This window comes from Brassica rapa, chromosome A03 (genome assembly GCF_000309985.2).
Source record: "Brassica rapa cultivar Chiifu-401-42 chromosome A03, CAAS_Brap_v3.01, whole genome shotgun sequence".
Taxonomy (NCBI): domain Eukaryota; kingdom Viridiplantae; phylum Streptophyta; class Magnoliopsida; order Brassicales; family Brassicaceae; genus Brassica; species Brassica rapa.
Window position 1 is genome coordinate 2008824 of NC_024797.2, and position 20559 is coordinate 2029382.

General features: G+C 37.6%; 6 protein-coding genes and 1 long non-coding RNA gene across 11 annotated transcripts; 2 read left to right on the plus strand and 5 right to left on the minus strand.

The window, feature by feature from the left end:
- Nucleotides 1-255: 255 nt before the first annotated feature.
- LOC103855908 (polyadenylate-binding protein-interacting protein 5) lies at nt 256-1615 on the minus strand. 2 transcript variants are annotated; one of them, XM_009132955.3, is made up of 3 exons: nt 1531-1615; nt 757-1131; nt 256-675 (listed from the first exon to the last, which is right to left on the minus strand). In XM_009132955.3, exons 2-3 carry the CDS (start codon nt 1102-1104, stop codon nt 511-513), a joined length of 513 nt encoding a protein of 170 aa, XP_009131203.1. In that variant the 5' UTR covers nt 1105-1131; nt 1531-1615; the 3' UTR covers nt 256-510. The 2 variants fall into 2 exon arrangements, with proteins under 2 accessions (XP_009131203.1, XP_009131202.1); XM_009132954.3 differs by lacking the exon at nt 1531-1615 and adding an exon at nt 1326-1482.
- A 79-nt stretch (nt 1616-1694) lies between these two features.
- LOC103855910 (protein ANTI-SILENCING 1) lies at nt 1695-10509 on the minus strand. 4 transcript variants are annotated; one of them, XM_033288981.1, is made up of 16 exons: nt 10059-10509; nt 9692-9962; nt 8956-9594; nt 8803-8875; nt 5343-8697; nt 4488-4882; nt 4242-4410; nt 3341-4161; nt 3121-3147; nt 2952-3044; nt 2769-2847; nt 2594-2684; nt 2402-2501; nt 2202-2318; nt 2027-2110; nt 1695-1934 (listed from the first exon to the last, which is right to left on the minus strand). In XM_033288981.1, exons 6-15 carry the CDS (start codon nt 4872-4874, stop codon nt 2054-2056), a joined length of 1941 nt encoding a protein of 646 aa, XP_033144872.1. In that variant the 5' UTR covers nt 4875-4882; nt 5343-8697; nt 8803-8875; nt 8956-9594; nt 9692-9962; nt 10059-10509; the 3' UTR covers nt 1695-1934; nt 2027-2053. The 4 variants fall into 4 exon arrangements, with proteins under 4 accessions (XP_033144872.1, XP_033144873.1, XP_009131204.2 ...); XM_033288982.1 differs by having other exon boundaries at nt 8956-9187; nt 9258-9594; nt 9692-10509; XM_009132956.3 differs by having other exon boundaries at nt 1695-1938; nt 9692-10509.
- On the minus strand, nt 8566-9777 carry LOC117133058 (dihydrolipoyllysine-residue acetyltransferase component 4 of pyruvate dehydrogenase complex, chloroplastic). Its single transcript, XM_033289088.1, has 6 exons — nt 9731-9777; nt 9264-9594; nt 9095-9187; nt 8956-8991; nt 8803-8875; nt 8566-8651 (listed from the first exon to the last, which is right to left on the minus strand). The coding sequence occupies exons 1-6, from the start codon at nt 9775-9777 to the stop codon at nt 8566-8568; spliced, it is 666 nt and encodes a 221-aa protein (XP_033144979.1).
- Nucleotides 10510-10726: 217 nt separating the features above from the next.
- LOC103855912 (GTP-binding protein At2g22870) lies at nt 10727-13298 on the minus strand. The gene is made up of 4 exons (XM_009132959.3): nt 12641-13298; nt 11614-11683; nt 11257-11419; nt 10727-11160 (listed from the first exon to the last, which is right to left on the minus strand). The coding sequence occupies exons 1-4, from the start codon at nt 13128-13130 to the stop codon at nt 10942-10944; spliced, it is 942 nt and encodes a 313-aa protein (XP_009131207.1). The 5' UTR covers nt 13131-13298; the 3' UTR covers nt 10727-10941.
- A 433-nt stretch (nt 13299-13731) lies between these two features.
- LOC103855913 (beta-adaptin-like protein A) lies at nt 13732-17828 on the plus strand. Its single transcript, XM_009132960.3, has 10 exons — nt 13732-13967; nt 14169-14685; nt 14769-14893; nt 15002-15200; nt 15469-15697; nt 15796-15962; nt 16055-16375; nt 16464-16640; nt 16738-17181; nt 17266-17828. Exons 1-10 carry the CDS (start codon nt 13915-13917, stop codon nt 17554-17556), a joined length of 2523 nt encoding a protein of 840 aa, XP_009131208.1. The 5' UTR covers nt 13732-13914; the 3' UTR covers nt 17557-17828.
- A 73-nt stretch (nt 17829-17901) lies between these two features.
- LOC103855914 (coiled-coil domain-containing protein 25) lies at nt 17902-20143 on the plus strand. The gene is made up of 6 exons (XM_009132961.3): nt 17902-18168; nt 18991-19118; nt 19276-19379; nt 19466-19553; nt 19644-19705; nt 19805-20143. Exons 1-6 carry the CDS (start codon nt 18056-18058, stop codon nt 19955-19957), a joined length of 648 nt encoding a protein of 215 aa, XP_009131209.1. The 5' UTR covers nt 17902-18055; the 3' UTR covers nt 19958-20143.
- On the minus strand, nt 19848-20444 carry LOC108871324. Its single transcript, XR_001958015.2, has 2 exons — nt 20197-20444; nt 19848-20162 (listed from the first exon to the last, which is right to left on the minus strand). It is a non-coding gene; the product is annotated as an uncharacterized LOC108871324 (long non-coding RNA).
- Nucleotides 20445-20559: the final 115 nt, after the last annotated feature.

Genomic DNA, 20559 nt, shown 5'->3' on the forward strand with positions numbered 1-20559 from the left:
TGAAAATATCTCTCATAAAATGCCAAAACGAGAGACCCCAAAGAAAATCAATAAGTCAACAATAACTTACAAAAATCAGGTACTCCTGCATTCATTCAACTATTTATTAATGATTTTATAATAAAATATGGACATAATCATAATTCCATTTAGTTGCATACTGCTATTTTCCAAGAAAATAAGGATTCTCCAATTTTCAGAAAATATATTTTTACCAACTTTTGTTGTTGTTGTTGTCAGTAACAAACAAAATGATACCAAAAAACAAACATATCAATATCATTCATTACAAATGGAGTTGCAAATAAAAGGGGTTAAAAGATCAGACTAATCTGTCAAACAACACATCACCACTCAGATTTGCATTTCCAAAAACTATACATTTTTGTCCATCATTTCCCCTAAGATTACCATCAAACTTCATTGATACAACACCCTCATTACTGTACTTATTATGGGTGTGCAAAGATAAATAAAATAAAGAAACTTCACAACAAAGGATTCATCAGATCAGGCAGATACAGTTGCATTGGGGATAACAGGTGCAGGTGATGCAACGACTTCAGTAGCTGCCTTCTTATGTGCTGCTGCTTTTGAGGTTGAAGGGCCTGATTCAAAGTGATCCCCAATGTCCAGCGTCTCTGGGAGACTTTCTTGAGTTTCATCGCTGTATATCTACAGGAAGAGAGATCATTACATGAGTCAACTATGATGTTTTATGTGAATGATTGAAGAGAGATTGGCTGATGAACTTACCTCAAGCTGAGTCAGCATCTCAATGGTTGCTTCAAGGTCACCGCTATTCGCCAGGTACACATCAGTGATAGACTCTTGTGAGAGACCAGAGAACGTGACCAGAAGGTACTCAATATCCATGTCTATATCCATCTCCAAATCCAAATCATCGTCCCTTATCTGCTTGTACGCCATCTCAGATGATTTCTCAGGCGGCATGGACACTTGGACGCCTGCAAAACTTATCTCTTGTGTGGTGGGGTTGGCAAACACGAAACCTTCCACATCAGCATGGTCCACTCTGTTGGATAGTGGTACATATGATGCTGCGTTCGGATTCAATGCAAATGCTCCTCCTCCTGGCTTCATTTCTCCTCTGTCTTGGTAAGAAAGTTACTGCCAAAAATTGAATTCATAACCATTATTTACAAAAAACATAAAAGACAAAATACAAAGAAGATAGCAATAATAACTTGTATAACACGGAAAAGACAAATCCTAAGGTATGATAACACAAACGTTTCTATAACATGATACATAACTGAGGAAAACAGAACATATGACAATAATAAATGCTCTAGAGACGTTACGTTTAGAATCTGGTTGCGTTACTGCATGAACAAATCGATGATGGAGGAAAACCTAATTGAGAAATCAAGAGAAGAGTCTCCACACAAGAAAAAAAATGATGAGAAGAAGAGTGATTATATGGGGAAAGGATCGTCTTGACCTCGTCAACGATGGACGTAAAAAGTACAAGGAGAAACGAAACATTAGGAGAGAAAATGAGCTTACCAGAGAAATAAACTAGCGTTGAAGATCGCTCGACCAAAGAGAGAGAGAGAGAGAGAGACTCTAAACGTGTCAATGGAAAGAGACAAATGCCACTAGTGTAATGATTGATGGATTGTATATCCGTTTTATGCGACTAACCAAGAATTAATTATTACGAGGACGTGGGGACAATTACTTGTATACCAAACCGGAAATTAGATTCATGAATTCGGTTTACAGTTTGGTTAAGTAATAATAGCAATTGATATCCATACTAGCATCAAAAAACAAAGAGTGGAAAGGACAAGTAAAGTCAAAAACGCCATAGCCATGGCTCTTCTCTGTCCACTGGCTTTGATGGCCTGGCATGCTTACTACAATAGCAAAATGCTTCAGTCACCGTCTTAGGAGAGATGTACATGTTTCTGTTTGAAAAGAAAACAGATAACTTAGCTCTTCTAGAAGATGATAAGACATGTTCATCATCTAAGAGTCTCAAGAGCTAATAATAACTTACACAAGAAAACACCAGATGATTCTGAAGCTAAGGAAGTTTAGCCTTGAAGTTAATCCGCAGCGATTTTTTCACCTCCAATTGCCGCTACAAAGGTTTTTAAAGATTCATTTAATTTTTAAAGGAGTTAGAAGAATACACACAAACACACACTGCAATACTCTGTCAAATCTAGTACCTTAATAACAGTTTGAAACGCATGGTCAGATCTAGCTCGGTGCAAGTACCATTCCATTGCCATTACATACTCAAGGGTGTTCGGCTGAGAGCCACGCGATGTAGACACTCGATCTCTCTGGAAACAGATTTGAAGACCAGTGAACAATACATGAGACTTGTTAAAGGACTTGTGTGTGATAGGTCAGTGTAACACAATACCGTCTCTCGTCGCATTTGAGTTTTCTGTAGTTTGGTATGACCGTAGAATGATGACAGCTTCCCTGGAGGATTTATCTTAGCAAAGACAGCAACAAGGGGCCTGTTAAACAGAGAAGAAGATCATAACGCACACATGCATACACACCATATAGCACATGAACATTTGACATGGATATGTCATAAGCGGTTTACCTCCCACTTGATAGCAACAAGCATCCCTTATCTAGTCTTCTAATCGCTCTTTCCGCAGCTTGTCTTGAATTGAATATGACCAAAGCTTCACCTGTACATCAATCGATGTGAGATGCCACCGTAAGTCTCCTCATTCTATTTCTAGTAACTGAGAACCATAAATTTTGTAGCTTACCAGTATGAGAAATAGTGACTGATGTACGCTCTATCATCCTCGCTGTAGATTGCTCACTCAAAGCAGAATAGACTATATCCTGAAAATATAATTCACATCTTATATAACATATAAATAGAGAGAAGGGAGGTTCTATGAGGTATAACTACATGAGTTTATATTGTTTAATCAGCTATAAAGTACCTGCACTTCATCAGATGTGTAAGTAGGATCCAGGTTTTGAAGGAGAACCACTCTCTCTTCCTTCTCTGCTTCCCTCATACTTTCTTCCCAAGGCTGGCCAAAATCTTAAAAGTCAGAAACCATCAAAAAATTAGAAACCCTCAAGAAAAATATAGGAAAAAATACTTACAAGAGGTCGAAACCATTTGCTGTTTACCTGAAATCAATAAAAATGAAACAAAAATCTATTAGATTAACCACCATGCTTACAAGTTACAAGCACTGTGGTAACAAGTAAACATAATGAGAAAATGACAGAACATTACTAGAACCCTACAACATACAAAGTGAAGGACTGTAAAACAAAACTGCCAGGTTCTAAACCAATGTAATATAAATATAAAACTTACAGCATCCGGCTTTTGTTTCACTTCAATTACTTGATAACCTCTTTCATAATCATCTCCCAACGTCTCGTCCTCAGCGCGTTGTAATAGCTTACCATCAAAGCTGGGTTTCTTTGCAGTTTTTGCGTCTCTTCTTTCAGAAACTGACACACCAAGATCTCGGTGCTTCTTGACCAAACTGGGCTTCTCAGGAGGGACTTCATCTCCGGTCACTTTGTCTCTAGGTCTCTTAAACGCATCTGTATCACAACCATCTAGTTTCTGTTTCTTTTGAGGCCTGTCATCCAATCCGTTTGACTCTTTACTGTATCTTTCTCCACCGGACACAGATTTTTGTTTAGTCAATGGTTTTTTAACGTCATTTGCTTGAGGTTTCTCGGAATCGGAATGTTTTACCCTGGAGCCAGAAGCATCACAAGTGTCACTAGATCTTGCTTCTGCAGGAAGAGACTTTTCTTTGGTAAATTGTTTCTTAACTTCACTTCCTTGAGCCTTGCTGCCATCACAATCATTTCCTCTAAAGCCAGAAGCTTCACAAGCGTCATGTTCTTTACCGTGGGCTGAGCTTTCCTGCACACTAGAATCCTTGACAGACCTTTCTTCTGCAAGTTTACTGAGACCTTTTTCTTTCCCTTCTTCGCCACCATAACTTCTTTCTCTACAGTCAGAAGATTCAATAGAGTTGTCTTCAGTTTCCGGAACTGAAACACAAGCTGGAAGACTGTTTAGTTTCAAACTATCTAGACTCCCATTCATGTCTTCTTGAATTTTCTGTACATTAGTTGCTTCTTGCTTACTACCAGCTCTGTTGAAGAGAAATGTAACTGCATATGATGTAAACAAAATAATTAAGATATATAGCTATATATCACATAGGAGAAACATGAAAGCTAAAGAAATGTACCGTCAACTCCAGCAATTTTATCATCTATAGTATCCACCACTCTAGAGCTTCCAACATCAAATGCTCGGCGAAACACAAAGTCTGCAGACTTGATTTCTTCATCTGTGGGTTGTGGATTCCTTTTGTCCTTTGAAATGCATACAACAGAGCATTTTCCACAGATTGCTTCCTAATGAGAACAAAGTTTATCAGTAAAAAAAAGTGGTGCAGAGGTCAACCATCGATTACATAAGGAGAATGAGTTACCAGTGGGTTGACATTAGCGAGGCCAGGACCTTCACCAGACGCCAAAAACAGCTCATTTGCAAGCACATCTTGGACTCCTTCAAGTAAATGCGGCGAAATCTCAGAAGGTCTAAAGAACCAGAGAAGCTTGACTTGCCTTGGGTTTTTAGCACGCTTATTAGTGTGTTCCCAAATTTTAATGATCTTGGCAACAAAGAGTTCATGAGAGTCTTGTTCACTGGCATCGCCAACTAAGACAGAGTCATAAAGAGAGTACTCATCACCGTCAAAGGTGAAAGATTCATAGAACTGGACATCTTTCTTTTTTCCACCGACTCTTCTCTTTTTACCCCACTTGAATTCCAAGCCTTCATCTCTTGGTGCATCTTCCATCCTCAAAGAAAGCATTTTTGAACCTGGAACAAGCAGCAGAGTAGGCACTATGTGTCTTAGTTTTTGACAATAGGTAGAAAAGCTAATCTATCTCAACAAACTAAGCAATGGTCATTAGCGTTGTACATTAAACAAAACCATGCCAATACACTTGACTAATGTGCCATGGCCAAAACATAAGCATTCAGGACTCAAGATTAATGTAAACTAATGAATAAAGATGCTAAATTGGAAGAAAAAAAAGCAGCACAATTGCGTAGTAATGACAAGAACATGAAAGCATGCAAGTCAAGAACAAAAGAAAAATCAGAAGCAGCAAGTTGGTTTGGTTGGTCCACGAAGAGTATAATAATTAAAGAATCAAGATCAACAAAACTACCCAAAGGTGAGATTTTTAACGCAATGTAGGTTGATATAATAAGCTTTTAGTGTTCTTAAGGATTAACTGGTAAACAAGAATACTAAAAATGGGAACTTTTTTACCTTCTTCTTCACACTGGAGAAATCAAAGTTTCCAACTTTACTGGTGAGTCCGAACAGATGATCGAACCCTAGAAACCAATGCTCGAAACCAAAGCAACCCCGAGTTCGATTATGGAGAGGGAAAATCCCTGATTCTTCGTTCAGCAGTTACGCTACTTCCTCCCCTCTCGTCAAATCTCTTTTCTTGATATTCAATTTTGTCGAAGATTGTTGCAGTTTCGAGATAACAGTATAGGGACACTCCAGTTCATGTTATTCACAATTGATTGATGAAACCGCTTGTTTTTGCCATCTACTTTATTTTAAACAGATTCTCTTTCTTTTTTTTTTGTTTTTGATGGAATATTTCCTTTTTTTTTTCGAATTGTATAAACTTTAGATAAATTCAAAACCCGAATACTTATAATTTTCTTAAAGATAGAACTCGATTAGTCAGATATAATCAAATTAGTTATGAGTCTTTATGAAATGACTAGAGAGTTTACCGCGCTACGCGCGGTTTATTTGTTTATAAAATTATATATTTCATATATTAAGTATAATTTAAATTTTTATATTCTAAATGTTAAATATAACTTAAAATATCAATTTCACAATAAACTAATCTTATTTTTGTGATATACGATATCAGTTATTTTTTATATAATATTTAACAAAATAAAATAAAATATTCTGACTTGTTCAAAAAAAAAAATCAAATATTCTGAAAGAATTTATACAGACCAAAAACTTGTAAAGACCTACATAGGAAATTGTAATAGTCACTTTATAAACAAAATTCTCTAAGCTTTCTTAAAATGACTTTTCTTTGCTTGCTTCTCGCACACACAAAACCAAAAATAAGAAAACTCCTCAGACCGTGATTAATCTCCACAACTTTACCATATTTATATGTCCTCTGTATGATCTTTATTCTTACACGCCTTAGTTCAGATCCATGGCGAGGATGAGAATGGGACCGCTTGGATACATGTATGAGAGCAGCATGGGCACCGAATGGGATGAGACAGGCCGCACTGCAATATCGCTTATCATTGTAACATTTGACTACAGTTCAGTAACATCCATACAGTTCGGATTCGTTGAGAATGGATAACTTTTCTATTTTATTACTATGTGAGTGTTTTGTTTGATTGTATTTATTAGTTACAATTTCTATTTTGAGCTATTTTTTAGTAAATTTCTGTTTTATTTGGTTCAGTTGTTATCTCTATACCACATATACAGTGAAACTTCTATAAATTAATAATGTTGTAACTACATCAAAATTATAATTTTTTATTAATTTATAAAGATATTAATTTATCAATATACTAATTAAACTAAAAATTCAATTTGAGACTATAAAATTCTACTATTTTATAGAGATTTTTAGTGTATATTAATTTATAGATTATTAATTTAAAGAGGTTATACTGTATTTAGATATCATAAAATAGATATCCAATTTATGAAACATAAATATGAGTTGAAAAATTAACACACTAAAGAAAGATAAAGGTGCTGATTTGAAATACTACATGAGTTGAATATATTAAAAATTTCTCAAAATTTTATTATTTACATTTCTTAATCTATATAATATTATTTGAGAATCCAGTTTCGTATGTGGATAAAAATATTATATCTAATGGTCAACATTATTAAAAAAATTTACTTTTTATTTTAGTTTTCTTTTTATATCTTTTACAAAATAAATTATATAATAAAAAGGAAATATTTATAAAATATAAAGCTGAAAATTTATTTTTAAAAGAAAAGAAAATAGATTCCATGAAAATAGGATTTATAAATATATGAGGATCAAAACATATTTTATATAATGGATTGCATAAAAAGGAAAGTTCACACAAAGTTAATCTTAATATTAGAAAATAATTCCTTTATAAATAATTTTAAACATTTACTATCTTTATATCATGATTTTGTTTTCAGAATCTTACAAAAAGTAATTTAAATAACATATGATATCTTTAGTAACTTAAAATATTTGTAATTACTATAATAAAAATGTTTTATATGTTTTGCAAAATATTTATTTATAATTTTTTAATTTTGATATACGTTTTCTTTATAACTTTATCTAACTACGTAAATAAAAATATTTAAAATATCTTAATATACTACTTATATAACATGATTTTTATAAAAATAATTCACAAAATAACTATTTTAAATATTAGATAATATTTCTTTTGAAATTGACTTTTAAAAAAGAAGACATATTTAGAAAGGGGAACTAATAATATTATTTTTACTATAAATGTATTTGGATAAAAATAATAAAATGTGATTTAAATAGAATCAAACTAAATGCAAATAAAAAAATCAATCAATAGTTTAATTTATTTAAAACAAAAAAAATACTATGATTGAATTTGGAGAAATAAATGAAATCCAGTATACACAAATAATAAGAAAACTAAATACCATATATTCAATAACTTGTCTCTGCTAATTCAACCCCATATTTAAATTGGCCCATCTCTTGCCTCTCGTAAGATGCATTGTATCTTTCAGAGTTTACACTTCCGCTGCTGATGATGATAAGTCTCTTCTGTTACTCTTTCTTCCTCGAGCTGTTTAACACATTTCTCCAAAGACATTACCGAAAATTCCGATTTCTCTAGCTCGGGCTCAGTATCAAAAATCACAACATGCTTGTGTACAAAGCCAATAAGAGGAGAAATCTGAGCCACATTACCAATGAAAATATGTATGTGAAAAAAAAAATATGTATTAGAGGTCACATAACTTGTATAACAACAACTGTGCTTTAATGGTAGTTGGTTTGTCTCTCAAAAACCCAAAAAGGTCAAAGATTCGAAAAATGGAGATGAAACAAAGTGTTAAATATCAGTCTATAATCTTCTTAGTCACAAGTTGTGAGTTTTTGGTTACATGCACCACATGGATTATAATTCTTCCAATCATCGACAGCTCTAGCTTTCATCACAGCTTCTTCGTCTTCGGCATTATCTTCTTTGTCTTCTTCCTCTCTTCTCAAAGAGTTATCATTGCACCATGACGTGCTTCCTTTCTTCTCAAAGTTGAATCACCTTTTTTGTAATCTCAGAAAGGCTATAAGTTTAGCAATGAGTATGATTTTCTGTTTGCTTGGGTTGGAAATCTGAGCTATCATCCTCTCTCTCTCTCTGTGGAAAGAGCTCCATCAAGGATGATGCACTAAGAGGTTGGTTCTTCTGTTCGTGAACCTGGATACTTAAGCACTCCCTTGTAACACATCTTGTGCAAATGTGGCAAAAGTGATTGGTTGTGCTGGTCTAGAGTATGGCCTCTTAGCAGTATCTGTATGCCAGATTTCAGCTTTCTATGTGCGAACATCAAGAGCACCCTGAAAAAAAATTAGCCTCCCCATTCAAATTATAGGATTTTAAATAAAATTTTCTTAGTTTGTATGCTTAACAAAGAGGTATTTGCGATGTAAAGAAAGCAATACCTTTAACTATTTTCCTTGATTGTGCGGAAAGCATTTCCTCTTCTATCTTTAGAAGTTCCAACAGATCAATAGCCTGCAACAAAGCTTAATCATCAGAAGGAGCTATATCTTGTGATAGAACATACGATTCTAATAAATGATTTTTAGACAAACCTTACAAATAGCCCAATTAATCGTGGAGAGCAACACCTGCAAATAAAACATGCATTAGAGATCACATTAATTTTTTTTTAACTTCATCAATGAGAAGAAGCCCGAGTCCGATTCACATCCCATCAATCTTAGAGCAAACCTTTGCAGCTTGCGTTAACCACAGGATGCTGAGCAAGAGCCATCCCTGCAGCTTAGCCAACAACGCAGTCATTGTTACACCCTTCGGCTTCACCTGTAAAAAAAAAAAAAACAGCTCAATGATTAGAATATGCTGATACGACCTCACAACAATGTACATTCACATTCACCTTCTCGTAGGGTGCATCAAGAGCATCAGTGTTCACTGGATAACCAACACGGAACATTGGAACAAAGAGGCTCTCAATCATGTTTTTGGATACGTCAGATTGCATTGCCGTGAAGGGAACGACACTTGAACCAGGCAACAGAGGAGGCGAGCTTGAGCTTGTTGTGGTAGCTTTCGCAGCAGCAGCAGGAGGGGGAGGAGGCGGTGGTGCCGCCACGGAGGGAGCGATCCCAGCCGCAGCCTCCACGTCAGAAGCAGTGATCCTACCGAATGGTCCAGTTCCCGCAACGGATCTGATATCCACTGATCCACGCTGCTTACCTACCTGAGTACTGAAATTAACATTCAACATAATTCAAAAAGGGTGCAGCACCGTCTAGTATTTCAATTAAAGTTAAGATATTTTGACTGTGTCTATAGATCTCTTACCAAATATTTATGAAATCAAGCTGCTTAAATCAAAAGAACCTCTCGCTGAAGAATCTGTCATTAGGTTCTTCGACATCTCCAGCCATTGGAAAGCCTATCTAAATGGATCCGAGACGGCTTGTGGAGTTGACGCAAAACCTTGAGCGTCTACCAAACATGATTGTAACGGTTGCTTGGATCGATGTCAAACCCCTTCATATAAACGTTGACAACATCATGGAGGTTCTTCAATCCTAAGTGAGCATATATGGGTAATCTGATCATCGATGCTCTGTTGTAACAACATTTGTAGATTGGAAGAGGAGGAGGAATGAGAGATGGAGAAGAAGAACTGAAAAGGCAAGAAGAAAGGGTTAGACGTGCATACCGATCGGAGAGGCAGAGGAAGATTTCGAGGCGGCTTTGCTCTGAGGTTCTTCGATCTCAGCCTCAGTCTCCGCCAGCAAACCGATCGCGGCCCCCACCGGAGCCGTCTCACCTTCTCCGACGATGATCAAATCGCGTAACGGAATGGAGAAGAGGAAGAGCAAAAAGGGTGTCCCGAATCGAGAGAGGAAATTAGGGTTTGAAGATTTGAAGAAGGCGAGCTCGTGTTCTCGGTTTTCTTCTATCAATAACATGGGCTTTATGGCCTAACTCTACCACGTCAAATTTTTTAAAAATCGCACAGTCCATCTGACGTGGCTAAATGCTTCAACGTGATTGGTTGATTTAATTGTCCTACGTGGACATGCTATATGGGGAGTATATATCCCTTTTAGTATAGGATAGATTATCTCATCGGCTTATCTGACCAGAATAAACATAAACACTCATTGTTAAGAAGTTAAGAAATGGTTTTCTGATTAGAAGGACACAAAATAATGTTTAGCCCTCGTTAGTGCTGATGAAAAGTTTTAAATAATTGGGTTTAGAGATGCTGGGCTCGTGTTATATGGGCTGTGCAATTCCTATCATAAACTTAAAACGACATCGTTTTACTTCGGAAAATAAAAAAAAATATTGCGGTGAGCGTGGATCGACTAGTTACAAAAAGCTGAAAAACACACATCAATTACACTAATCTTTTGTGCAACTATCAACAACAGAATACAAAAACAAAATCCTAGCGTTGCATTAATCAAAAACATTGCCAAAATCCTAGCGTTGCATTAATCAAAAACATTGCCCAAGAAATGGTACATTAACTGTTTTTCGTTGTTCTTTATTACTCCTATTAATGATAATCTGAAGAACTGTGGTTGGGTTCTTTAGTGTTTGAGCCAGTAGTTTCTTAGCTGAGCCATATGCAACAATATCTCATCCCGGCCTTGATTTGTCACACTGCTGGTCATAATCCATGGTGGAGTTGTCTCGAAGAACCCTTGGATCAAATCTTGGAACTCCTTTATATTCTCCTCCGGTCTCTTCCCTCCGTTTTTCTTCTTCTTCCTCTTGTCGCATTTCGTGAATACCATAGTCATCGGAACCTGAGGGTTATAGATAACACCAATTCATTCCGCAGGGACAACTAATGGGTTTAAACGGGTTCCTTAGTGTTTAGAAACAATTATTTATTTTTATACCTGGTTTTGACCAAGCCAGCTAGCGTAGTCAAGATCGATTTGCTTTGCAGGAAGGCTGGCATCAACTAGCAAAAATACTGAGACTAATGTTGATCTGTTCAGGAAATAGTCTTTGGTGAATTTGTTCCAATCTTTTTTGAGCTCATGCGGTGCTGATGCATACCTGCAATTAACAAATGCATCAACTTCAAGTGTTTTATAGCCAAAGTCTGAGAAATTCCCCAGGACAGAAACTGTAATTACAATAGACAAAAAGATATACAAACTTAGTTTCTGATGGTCGGAGCCAATTTAAGGGACTATGGCAATGGTTTCATAAGCAAATGTAAACAAAGAGATATACAAACTTGAACTTACCCGTATCCAGGCAAATCTACCAAGTACCAGTTGTCGTTGATCCGGAAATGATTAATGCATTGCGTCTTCCCTACATGACAAATAAATAAATGACCAAGAATTATAGGAACCAAAGAAAATTAATTCTTGCAAGAATCTCTTCTAGAGGAATAAATGCGCATAAACAATCCAATGGTAGGATTGCTTTACGGTTGTACAAAAACTTTCCAAGCATTATCCAATCTAACAGATCGTACGAACAAGCTACACCTCCACACTATAGAGATAGTACTTCCAATAAATATCCAAATCCTATTGGCATGAAAGTGTTATAGCATGATCAAGCATCATAAATTACTTAAAGATTCCATAGAATGACGCCACCTTGGTAACCATTAAGTACTAGGAACCAGCAAATAACGATACTACAAAAGAAAACCTGTTCAGTCTAACCAAGAGTTGTTTACTAAGGTGTGAAATTGTTATAGCAATACCAAGCATACAACAATACTCAAAGATTCCATCAGCTGATCCCACCTTCACAAGTACTAGGAACCAACATACGCCGATGCTACAAAGCAAATATGTTCTGTCTAACCAACACCTTGGTAGTCTATTGGTTCTGTCTTATCGAATGTTGATCTAGACTAGAGATTGATACCCACTTGGGCACTAGAGAATTTAAATGCGCTATAGAACCATCATTTCAATCAATCAACTGACTAAAGCTTGGAATAAAAACAAACTGAAATCTACCAACCCTCTCATATGTCCTCATGAACACTATGAATTCAGAAAATCACTGTGTCCACCAATTCAATTTAAAGTCATATGACATTATAATTGCAAAAACCAAGCTTCCCACTTAATAGGAGCAAGTATATCTGCAAGTTCAAAAAGCCACTATCCACACAAAAGAACGAAACTTTTGCCACTATCCCCATCAAAGAAGGAATCTTTTTTATCTACAAATCTAATTACACCTAAAACCATATAGGATTCAAACACCAGCTGGACGATAGTCACTACGGAGCAGAACTTATCTTACCAGGTTTCTTAGACGTCAAGGCAAGACGCTTCCTTTTCACCAACGAATTGAGAAGCGATGACTTCCCAACATTAGATCTCCCGACAAGAGCAAACTCCGGCAGCCCATCGGCCGGACAATCCTCCGTCCGGACACTGCTCTTCACATAGTCTGCCTGAACCACCTGCGCGTCTCTCGCGTACTTGCTCAGCACTATGTTCGAGCCCTTCAGTATCCTAGCCGCCAGCCTCGACGGTTCTTCGTCGGAGATATCAGTCTCCGGCGGGATAAAGAGCTTGTCGAGCGGAATCTCCACCGGAGCAGCGTCCAGATGGGACGAATCCGAGACCGGCAGTGGTATGGGTTCGACAGTGGCGAGGTTGGAGAAAAGGGCTCTGGCTAGCTTAACCGGCGGGTTAGGGTTTATGAGATTGAAATGCGAAGAAGCGAGAGAGAAATGGGATTTAGCGAAGATGGAGAGACGAAGCCTCCGAAGCTGAGCTAAGATCATAGCTGATTGATTCTCTTCCCTTCTTTAGTGTAGTCGTGTGTGTAGTTTTCTCTATCTAGCTTCTGAGAGCAGCCATGGATGTTCGAGGAGAGAGAAATGAAGAAAATATCCGCAGCGAAACGCAGCGTTTTGTTAGTGGAAGCTGGATGAAAACTTTTCTTATTTAAAGTTCGTCCCCTATGTTTTTACGATTGTATAATTCCCCCACAATGTTCTATTAATAGATAGTTCATTTAGTATAATCATGAACAGATTAACTTTATACAGTAAAAATAATATAATTTACAGGTGAAACTGGTTTTCCTGATAAAATTATGACTAATACGAATGTTTTATAAGGTTATCTCATGTAAAATCTTACATAGGGTGTGACTGGTAATCATCAAGGAACATTATGAATGATTAGGAAAAGAATGAATAGGAATAAAAAATGAAGAGGAAAAAATATTCCTCACGAATGGTAACATTTTTGAAGAACATTAAGGAATGCAGTGTTTCTATTCGTCATTGGTTACCATTCAAACCCTGATCATTTGTCTTCTTTGGATTAAATTGAAAATAAAGGGGGAATTAGTAAAACATAATAAGTAGGAGGAGTAAATTGCAAATCCGGTCGTTGGCATTTTCTTCTTCCACCTCTCGACGCACGAGACTCCACCAGTGAACCAAAATCTTCTGATCTCAGCTCGATTCTCTCCGATCGGGTGACATCTCGTTGGTTTCTGCTCCGGTGGATCTCACGGCGTACAAATTCAATCAAATCTCAACCTCAACCATATCAGCGATGCCTCCTCCAGCCGCTTCCTCGCGTTATCCGTCACCGTCTCAACCTTCAGGGTAACTCATTCTCTATCTCTCGATCAACACCGCTTAGCTTCACCTGCATTCATTAGATAAGAATCAGCGATCAGTTTTACGATTCAATCACAATTGTAGCGGATCTAGTTTTAGGATGTCGTCTAGATTAAGCTTCTATAATCTGATCTCTCTTTAAGCAAACGAAGCGTGAAATCGAAACTATGATTTGTTATTTTCCAGGAAAAGCGAAGTGACAGATCTGAAATCTCAGCTTCGCCAGCTAGCCGGAAGCAGAGCTCCAGGAGTCGACGATTCAAAGCGCGACCTCTTCAAGAAAGTCATATCCTACATGACTATCGGCATCGACGTCTCCTCCGTATTCGGAGAAATGGTCATGTGCTCGGCGACGTCAGACATTGTCCTCAAGAAGATGTGTTATCTCTACGTTGGAAACTATGCGAAGGGGAATCCTGATCTCTCCCTTCTGACGATCAATTTTCTCCAGAGGGATTGCAAAGATGAGGACCCTATGATCCGTGGGCTTGCTCTGAGGAGTTTGTGTTCTTTACGAGTGCCGAACCTCGTTGAGTATCTGCTTGGTCCCTTGGGGAGTGGGCTGAAGGATAATAACAGCTATGTGAGAACAATCGCTGTAACTGGAGTGCTGAAGCTGTATCACATCTCGGCCTCGACGTGTATTGATGCTGAGTTTCCTGCAACGTTGAAAAGTTTGATGCTTCATGATTCAGATGCTCAGGTTAAATTTTTTTGTATGTTGAATATTCTTTTTGACTAATTCACATTTCATGGTAGCTTTTTGATGTAAAATATTCTGTTCAGGTAGTTGCCAATTGCCTAGCTGCACTTCAAGAAATTTGGAGTTTAGAAGCAAGCCACTCTGAGGAGGCGTGTCGGGAGAAGGAATCTTTGCTTAGCAAACCACTTATATATTATTTCCTGAATCGGTATGTGCTTTAGCTCCTCCTGTAACCTTCAATCACAATACCTTGTTGTTGTGGTCGTATCTATAAAGGGAGAAGCAAATTTCACTATGGTGGTGTTTGTTTTTGCAGGATCAAGGAATTCAATGAGTGGGCGCAATGTCTTATACTTGAGTTGGCAGTAAAATATGTGCCGTCAGATAGTAATGATATTTTTGACATTATGAATCTGTTGGAAGACAGACTTCAGCATGCCAATGGTGCTGTTGTCTTGGCAACAGTCAAAGTGTTTCTGCAGTTGACACTCTCCATGACTGATGTTCATCAACAGGTAAAAAGTCCACCTCCTTATCCTTGACATTGAATTTTTTTTCCTGATGGAATAAGTTTTGCGTGGGATGTTATGATGATAGGTTTGTGCAATAGTTTCCGTAATGTCCAAAAAAGTGAGCATAGAATTACTTTTGGTGACGTTGTCTGAAAGCTTGAAAATAAGATTTTAGTTTCTAGCAAAAGAAAGTTATCTCCTCTGGATTGATTAGTTGTTTCAGCGTTTAATCATGATCTTTGTCTCACTGATACCAAATGCTCTTGTTTAGGTGTATGAGCGTATTAAATCTCCACTTCTGACTCTCGTTAGTTCTGGAAGTCCGGAGCAATCGTATGCAATCTTGAGCCACCTTCATCTTTTGGTTGTCCGTGCGCCATTCATCTTTGCCTCAGATTATAAGCATTTCTACTGCCAGTACAATGAACCCTCGTATGTCAAAAAGTTGAAGCTTGAGATGTTGACTGCTATTGCAAATGAAAGCAACACTTACGAAATTGGTATTGTTTCATATTATGTCAATATGGAATCTGGAATGAGAAAACGTTTCGTTTTCGACTCTTTAATGTGATTGTTTCGTGATTTTCTTTCCACTCAGTGACGGAACTGTGCGAGTATGCTGCAAACGTTGATATTGAAATTGCAAGAGAGTCAATTCGGGCAGTTGGGAAGATTGCTTTGCAGCAGTATGATGTGAACGCGATTGTTGATAGACTTCTTCAGTTTCTGGAGATGGAGAAGGACTATGTCACTGCTGAAACTTTGGTAAACTATCATACGCACTATTCACTGAAATAAATATCCGTCATATTTTTTGCATTTTCATTATGAATATACTTATCTGGTTCCTCCTTTAGGTTCTTGTGAAGGACCTTCTAAGGAAGCATCCACAATGGAGCCATGACTGCATTTCTGTTGTTGGCGGTATCAGCAGCAAAAACATTCAGGAACCCAAAGCCAAGGCGGCTCTTATATGGATGTTGGGTGAATATGCCCAGGACATGAGTGATGCTCCTTATATTTTGGAGAATCTGATAGAGAACTGGGAGGAAGAGCATTCGGCTGAGGTCCGGTTGCATCTCCTAACCGCAGCTATGAAATGCTTTTTCAAGAGGGCACCTGAGACTCAGAAAGCCCTAGGAATAGCTCTAGCTGCAGGGATTGCTGATTTTCACCAGGTATCATCCGATCTCTCCCTTCCAAATTTCTCTTGTTTTGAAACCATTGGCCCATTAGATACTTGTTCAACATTAACTGTTGGAGTAGGATGTTCACGATCGAGCCTTGTTCTACTATCGGGTTCTGCAATACGACGTGCATGTGGCAGAAAGTGTTGTTAGTCCTCCACAACAGGCGGTTTCAGCCTTTGCTGACACTCAAAGCAGTGAAATCAAAGACCGTATATTTGACGAGTTTAACAGTCTTTCTGTGATCTACCAGAAGGTATGTTTCCTGACTTTGCTGTCAAACCAATGTAGCAGTATGCATTCAATAGCCTTAATATTATTCAGAGGTAGTAACATCATTTTTTTTCTGGCAGCCATCGTACATGTTTACGGATAAGGAACACCGAGGGCCCTTTGAGTTTTCAGAAGAACTTGGAAGTACTTCCATCACTCCTGAAGTCTCCAGTGACATTGTTCCAGCTCAGCAATTTGAGGCAAATGACAAGGACCTGCTTCTGAGTACTGACGAGAAGGATGACAACAAAGGACTTTCCAGTAACAATTGTTCCGCATACACGGCTCCATATGAAAGCTCTAATATATCCTCGCAAATGCAAGAACTTGCAATCTCCGGCCCTGCCGCGTCCGCAACAACCACACAATCTAGCTTTGATTTTGATGATCTCCTTGGTTTGGGTCTATCAGCAGCTCCTGCTCCAACACCATCACCGCCTCTTTTAAAGCTTAACCCAAGAGCTTCTCTAGATCCACGTGCTTTCCAACAGAAATGGCGCCAACTGCCCATATCATTAACACAGGTCCCCCCTAATGTTTTCACCTTTGCCATTGATGAAGCCATTGTGACATTGTCTTAGTATTGTAACTTTCTTAACTTTTTGCAGGAGTATTCTGTGAACCCCCAAGGAATAGCGGCCTTGACAGTTCCACAATCACTTATCAAACACATGCAGAGTCATTCCATTCACTGCATCGCATCGGGAGGCCAATCACCAAACTTCAAGTTCTTCTTCTTTGCTCAAAAGGAAGCAGAACCCTCGGACTATCTCACTGAGTGTATCATAAACTCTTCATCGGCCAAAGCTCAGATAAAAGTGAAAGCGGACGACCAGAGTACCTCTCAGGCATTCGCCACTGTATTTGAAACAGCCTTGTCCAAATTCGGCATGCCTTGAAAAAAACTCGTTATGTATCAGTAGAATTCGCTGGATTGGATCTCTACATTAAATACTGTTTGAGCTTTGGCGTCTCTCTCACGTTTGATTTCGTTGTGTTCTTTGTGGTGTAGAGCATAGAGATATTTTGTTATGGAGAGGTACTTTTATCCTTAGACTTTTGGAAAATGATTTGGCCATGTTAACGTTACAGATTCTGCGATGGTGCAAGATCAATATGTATGTCCAAACGTTTGGGTTTAATAAATGAAATTAAAAAGGTTTAGGCTTCATACGTTAAATTTGTAAATATGAAGGTTAGTTTTGGAAATATGTATTTTATTAAGACAAGGAAGGAAAGAACAAAAGTCATCGGTCTTATTTGCGTGTTTTCTTTTTATATTCTCTAGAGTGGTTACGATTTCTTCATTGTTGCAACTTGTCGGGAAGAGAGGGGGAGATAGGGAAGAGAGAGGGGAAACCCTAGATTCCATTTGCTCCGTCTCTCGAATCGAAGGCGATGGTGTTCTACTTCAAGGCTCGTCCAGATGCTGGGGACTACACCATCTTCATGGGGCTTGATAAGTTTGAGAACGAGGAGCTCATCAAGTACGGCTTCCCCGAAGACGTCTGGTGAGCGAGAACGAATATTCTTTAATTTTTTCCGATCATTCGATTGTTTCTGTCACGAAATCGACGTTGATTTAGTTGGTTTGATCGAATTTTGAGTTTGTTTATGCTCAGATGTTTTGGTAGATTGGTATGGGAATATGGGAATGATTGGGGAATAATATGGTGGTCAACGCTGTTACTCAAGTTTTGTTTTTGATTATTACACTCAGTTAAAATTAATTCTGTTCTTAGTCTTTGCTATGGAGCTGTTGTTTATTATCTTATATATGTTGTATCGAATTTTGTTATCTTTTGATTTCCAGGTGACGTTCTTTTTCAGAACTTTTGTGTTTGAATTTTGGTAGAATGGATTTTTGGTTAGTTTTGGTTTCTGAAATTGTTTGTTTGTTTAGAGATATGCATTAGAGATGCTGGAATAATATGTAGTAGCTCAAATGTTTTCATCGGTATTCTATTTTCTCCAGGCATGCTAGGTTGGCTACATTCAAGAACTTTGATGTTTGTAGATATGAATAGGTGTCTGTTACCTTCTAGTTTGACAGTTTCGTTTTTTTAAAATACAATCTATTGGAGTTTCGTGGCTTATCGGTTTTACTATTTGATAACATGTGCTGTTTTAGCATTTTGTTTTTGGTTTAGTAAGTTTTCTTTCATGACTGAGGTGTATAAGTTAACTTATGAAAACATCACGTCTGTCTTCTGGTCATAGTATTCTTATGAATCCCAATATTTGATCATGAATAGGCTGGTTTTTACCAAGTAAACAACTAGGAGCTTCACCTACTCAGCATTATTGCTAAAAGCACTTTTCGTTTGATGCAGGTTTCACGTTGACAAAATGTCCTCAGCTCACGTTTACCTAAGGCTTCATAAAGGCCAGGGTTTTGATGACATTAACGAAGGTGTGCTGGAGGACTGTGCTCAGCTTGTGAAAGCCAACTCCATTCAAGGTAAAACCTAAAGCCCTTTTCCGCTTGTCGTGAACTTCAAATTTACATAACCATTAGTCTTTTGGAGTATCAGTTTGTCCCCATTTCTTATAGAAGGAGGGCACATATAGGTTATATTCTGTTTTCTTACCGACTGGCTTCTGGGATTATGTGCCAGGCAACAAGGTGAACAACGTCGATGTTGTGTACACTCCCTGGTCCAACTTGAAGAAAACCGCCTCCATGGATGTTGGTCAAGTTGGTTTCCACAACTCAAAGATGGTAAGCTTCTTCATCTCCCAAGTAAATTTTGCGTTGTGCATATATTAAAAAGTGCTCATGCATGGTTGGTTGTGTGTTTCTTTAAGGTCCGGACTATCAGAGTGGAGAAACGAGTCAATGATATAGTTAACAGGTTGAACAAAACAAAAGTTGAGAGAACCCCTGATCTGAGAGGTAAGTCTTTGGCATATGAAGTGACTATAGCTTTGCCAGTCAGCTTAACTTAACAATCTATTACATTGTATGGTTTGTTTCATAATGAAGCCGAGAGAGAAGCAGTGAACGCTGCAGAGAGAGCTGAGAGGAAGCAACACCTGAGGGAGAAGGTGAGCTTTCTGTTTTGGTCCTTGTCATCTTCTTAATCTGTGAAAAGTCTCTATTGGTTAGGTTTTGACTCAAATCCTTCTTGCCTTTGGGTTTTGCAGAAGAAACGTGAAGAGATAGAGAGGCTGGAGAAGGAGAGGCAAGCAGAGATGAGGAGCTACAAGGGGTTGATGGTAACTGATAAAATGACATCCAACAAAGACATTGCTTCGAGCAACAAATCGCTTCAAGAACTCGAAGACGATTTCATGTAAAACTCTGATTTTCCCATTGAAATGTTTCAGAGGATTGAGTCTGAGTTGTGAGGAAAACAGAGAGCATTACCTCAGGTGAGCCAGTGATCTTGTGCGATCATGGTTTACTCTACCTTGCTGTGTTTGTTGAATATCATTTTACTACCCTTATATTTTTACCTTTTTAACGTTTTATCCCAAAACTAATTTACATAGGATAAATAACCTCCTGTTGACAAAAAAAAAATAATAATAATAACCTCCCGCTTCAGATTAAATTTGTTCTTATCATCTCTATCATCTCCTCTAAGTCAGTGTACGGTTTTGGATTTGCCTAACATTATTAAATTACGATGATTTTAAGCCACGATAACCAATATTTAGTATGAACTTTCCTGTGTTTCAAACTTTCAATAAATGTTCTTAATTCATCAAATGTTGACGAAATTATATCAAATATTCGGTTTAATACATCCATAATTCTGTTTTTTTTTCTTATAACATGCAAGGCTACAAAAAAACATTTCAGATAATACAATTTGAAATCTACTTAAAAATAGATCTGCAACCTAAAAGTCCCATGATTTGAAATCATCACAGTGTGTGCCCCCAAAGTTACTACC

Coding starts and splice junctions, on each gene's coding strand:
- LOC103855914 (XM_009132961.3), top strand. CDS start 18,056: ATGGTGTTCTACTTCAAGGCTCGTCCAGATGCTGGGGACTACACCATC. Junction 19,554..19,643: donor GAGAACCCCTGATCTGAGAG/GTAAGTCTTTGG, acceptor TTCATAATGAAG/CCGAGAGAGAAGCAGTGAAC. Junction 19,706..19,804: donor AGCAACACCTGAGGGAGAAG/GTGAGCTTTCTG, acceptor TGGGTTTTGCAG/AAGAAACGTGAAGAGATAGA.
- LOC117133058 (XM_033289088.1), bottom strand. CDS start 9,777: ATGGCTGGAGATGTCGAAGAACCTAATGACAGATTCTTCAGCGAGAG. Junction 9,188..9,263: donor TTGATGCACCCTACGAGAAG/GTGAATGTGAAT, acceptor TTTTTTTTACAG/GTGAAGCCGAAGGGTGTAAC. Junction 8,876..8,955: donor TTAATTGGGCTATTTGTAAG/GTTTGTCTAAAA, acceptor GCTTTGTTGCAG/GCTATTGATCTGTTGGAACT.
- LOC103855913 (XM_009132960.3), top strand. CDS start 13,915: ATGCCTCCTCCAGCCGCTTCCTCGCGTTATCCGTCACCGTCTCAACCT. Junction 14,686..14,768: donor TTCATGATTCAGATGCTCAG/GTTAAATTTTTT, acceptor TATTCTGTTCAG/GTAGTTGCCAATTGCCTAGC. Junction 15,201..15,468: donor TGACTGATGTTCATCAACAG/GTAAAAAGTCCA, acceptor GCTCTTGTTTAG/GTGTATGAGCGTATTAAATC.
- LOC103855908 (XM_009132955.3), bottom strand. CDS start 1,104: ATGAAGCCAGGAGGAGGAGCATTTGCATTGAATCCGAACGCAGCATCA. Junction 676..756: donor AGATGCTGACTCAGCTTGAG/GTAAGTTCATCA, acceptor CTCTTCCTGTAG/ATATACAGCGATGAAACTCA.
- LOC103855912 (XM_009132959.3), bottom strand. CDS start 13,130: ATGATCTTAGCTCAGCTTCGGAGGCTTCGTCTCTCCATCTTCGCTAAA. Junction 11,684..12,640: donor CTTGACGTCTAAGAAACCTG/GTAAGATAAGTT, acceptor TTTGTCATGTAG/GGAAGACGCAATGCATTAAT. Junction 11,161..11,256: donor GCTGGCTTGGTCAAAACCAG/GTATAAAAATAA, acceptor TATAACCCTCAG/GTTCCGATGACTATGGTATT.
- LOC103855910 (XM_033288981.1), bottom strand. CDS start 4,874: ATGCTTTCTTTGAGGATGGAAGATGCACCAAGAGATGAAGGCTTGGAA. Junction 4,411..4,487: donor TCGCTAATGTCAACCCACTG/GTAACTCATTCT, acceptor TGTTCTCATTAG/GAAGCAATCTGTGGAAAATG. Junction 2,111..2,201: donor CGTTTCAAACTGTTATTAAG/GTACTAGATTTG, acceptor AAACCTTTGTAG/CGGCAATTGGAGGTGAAAAA.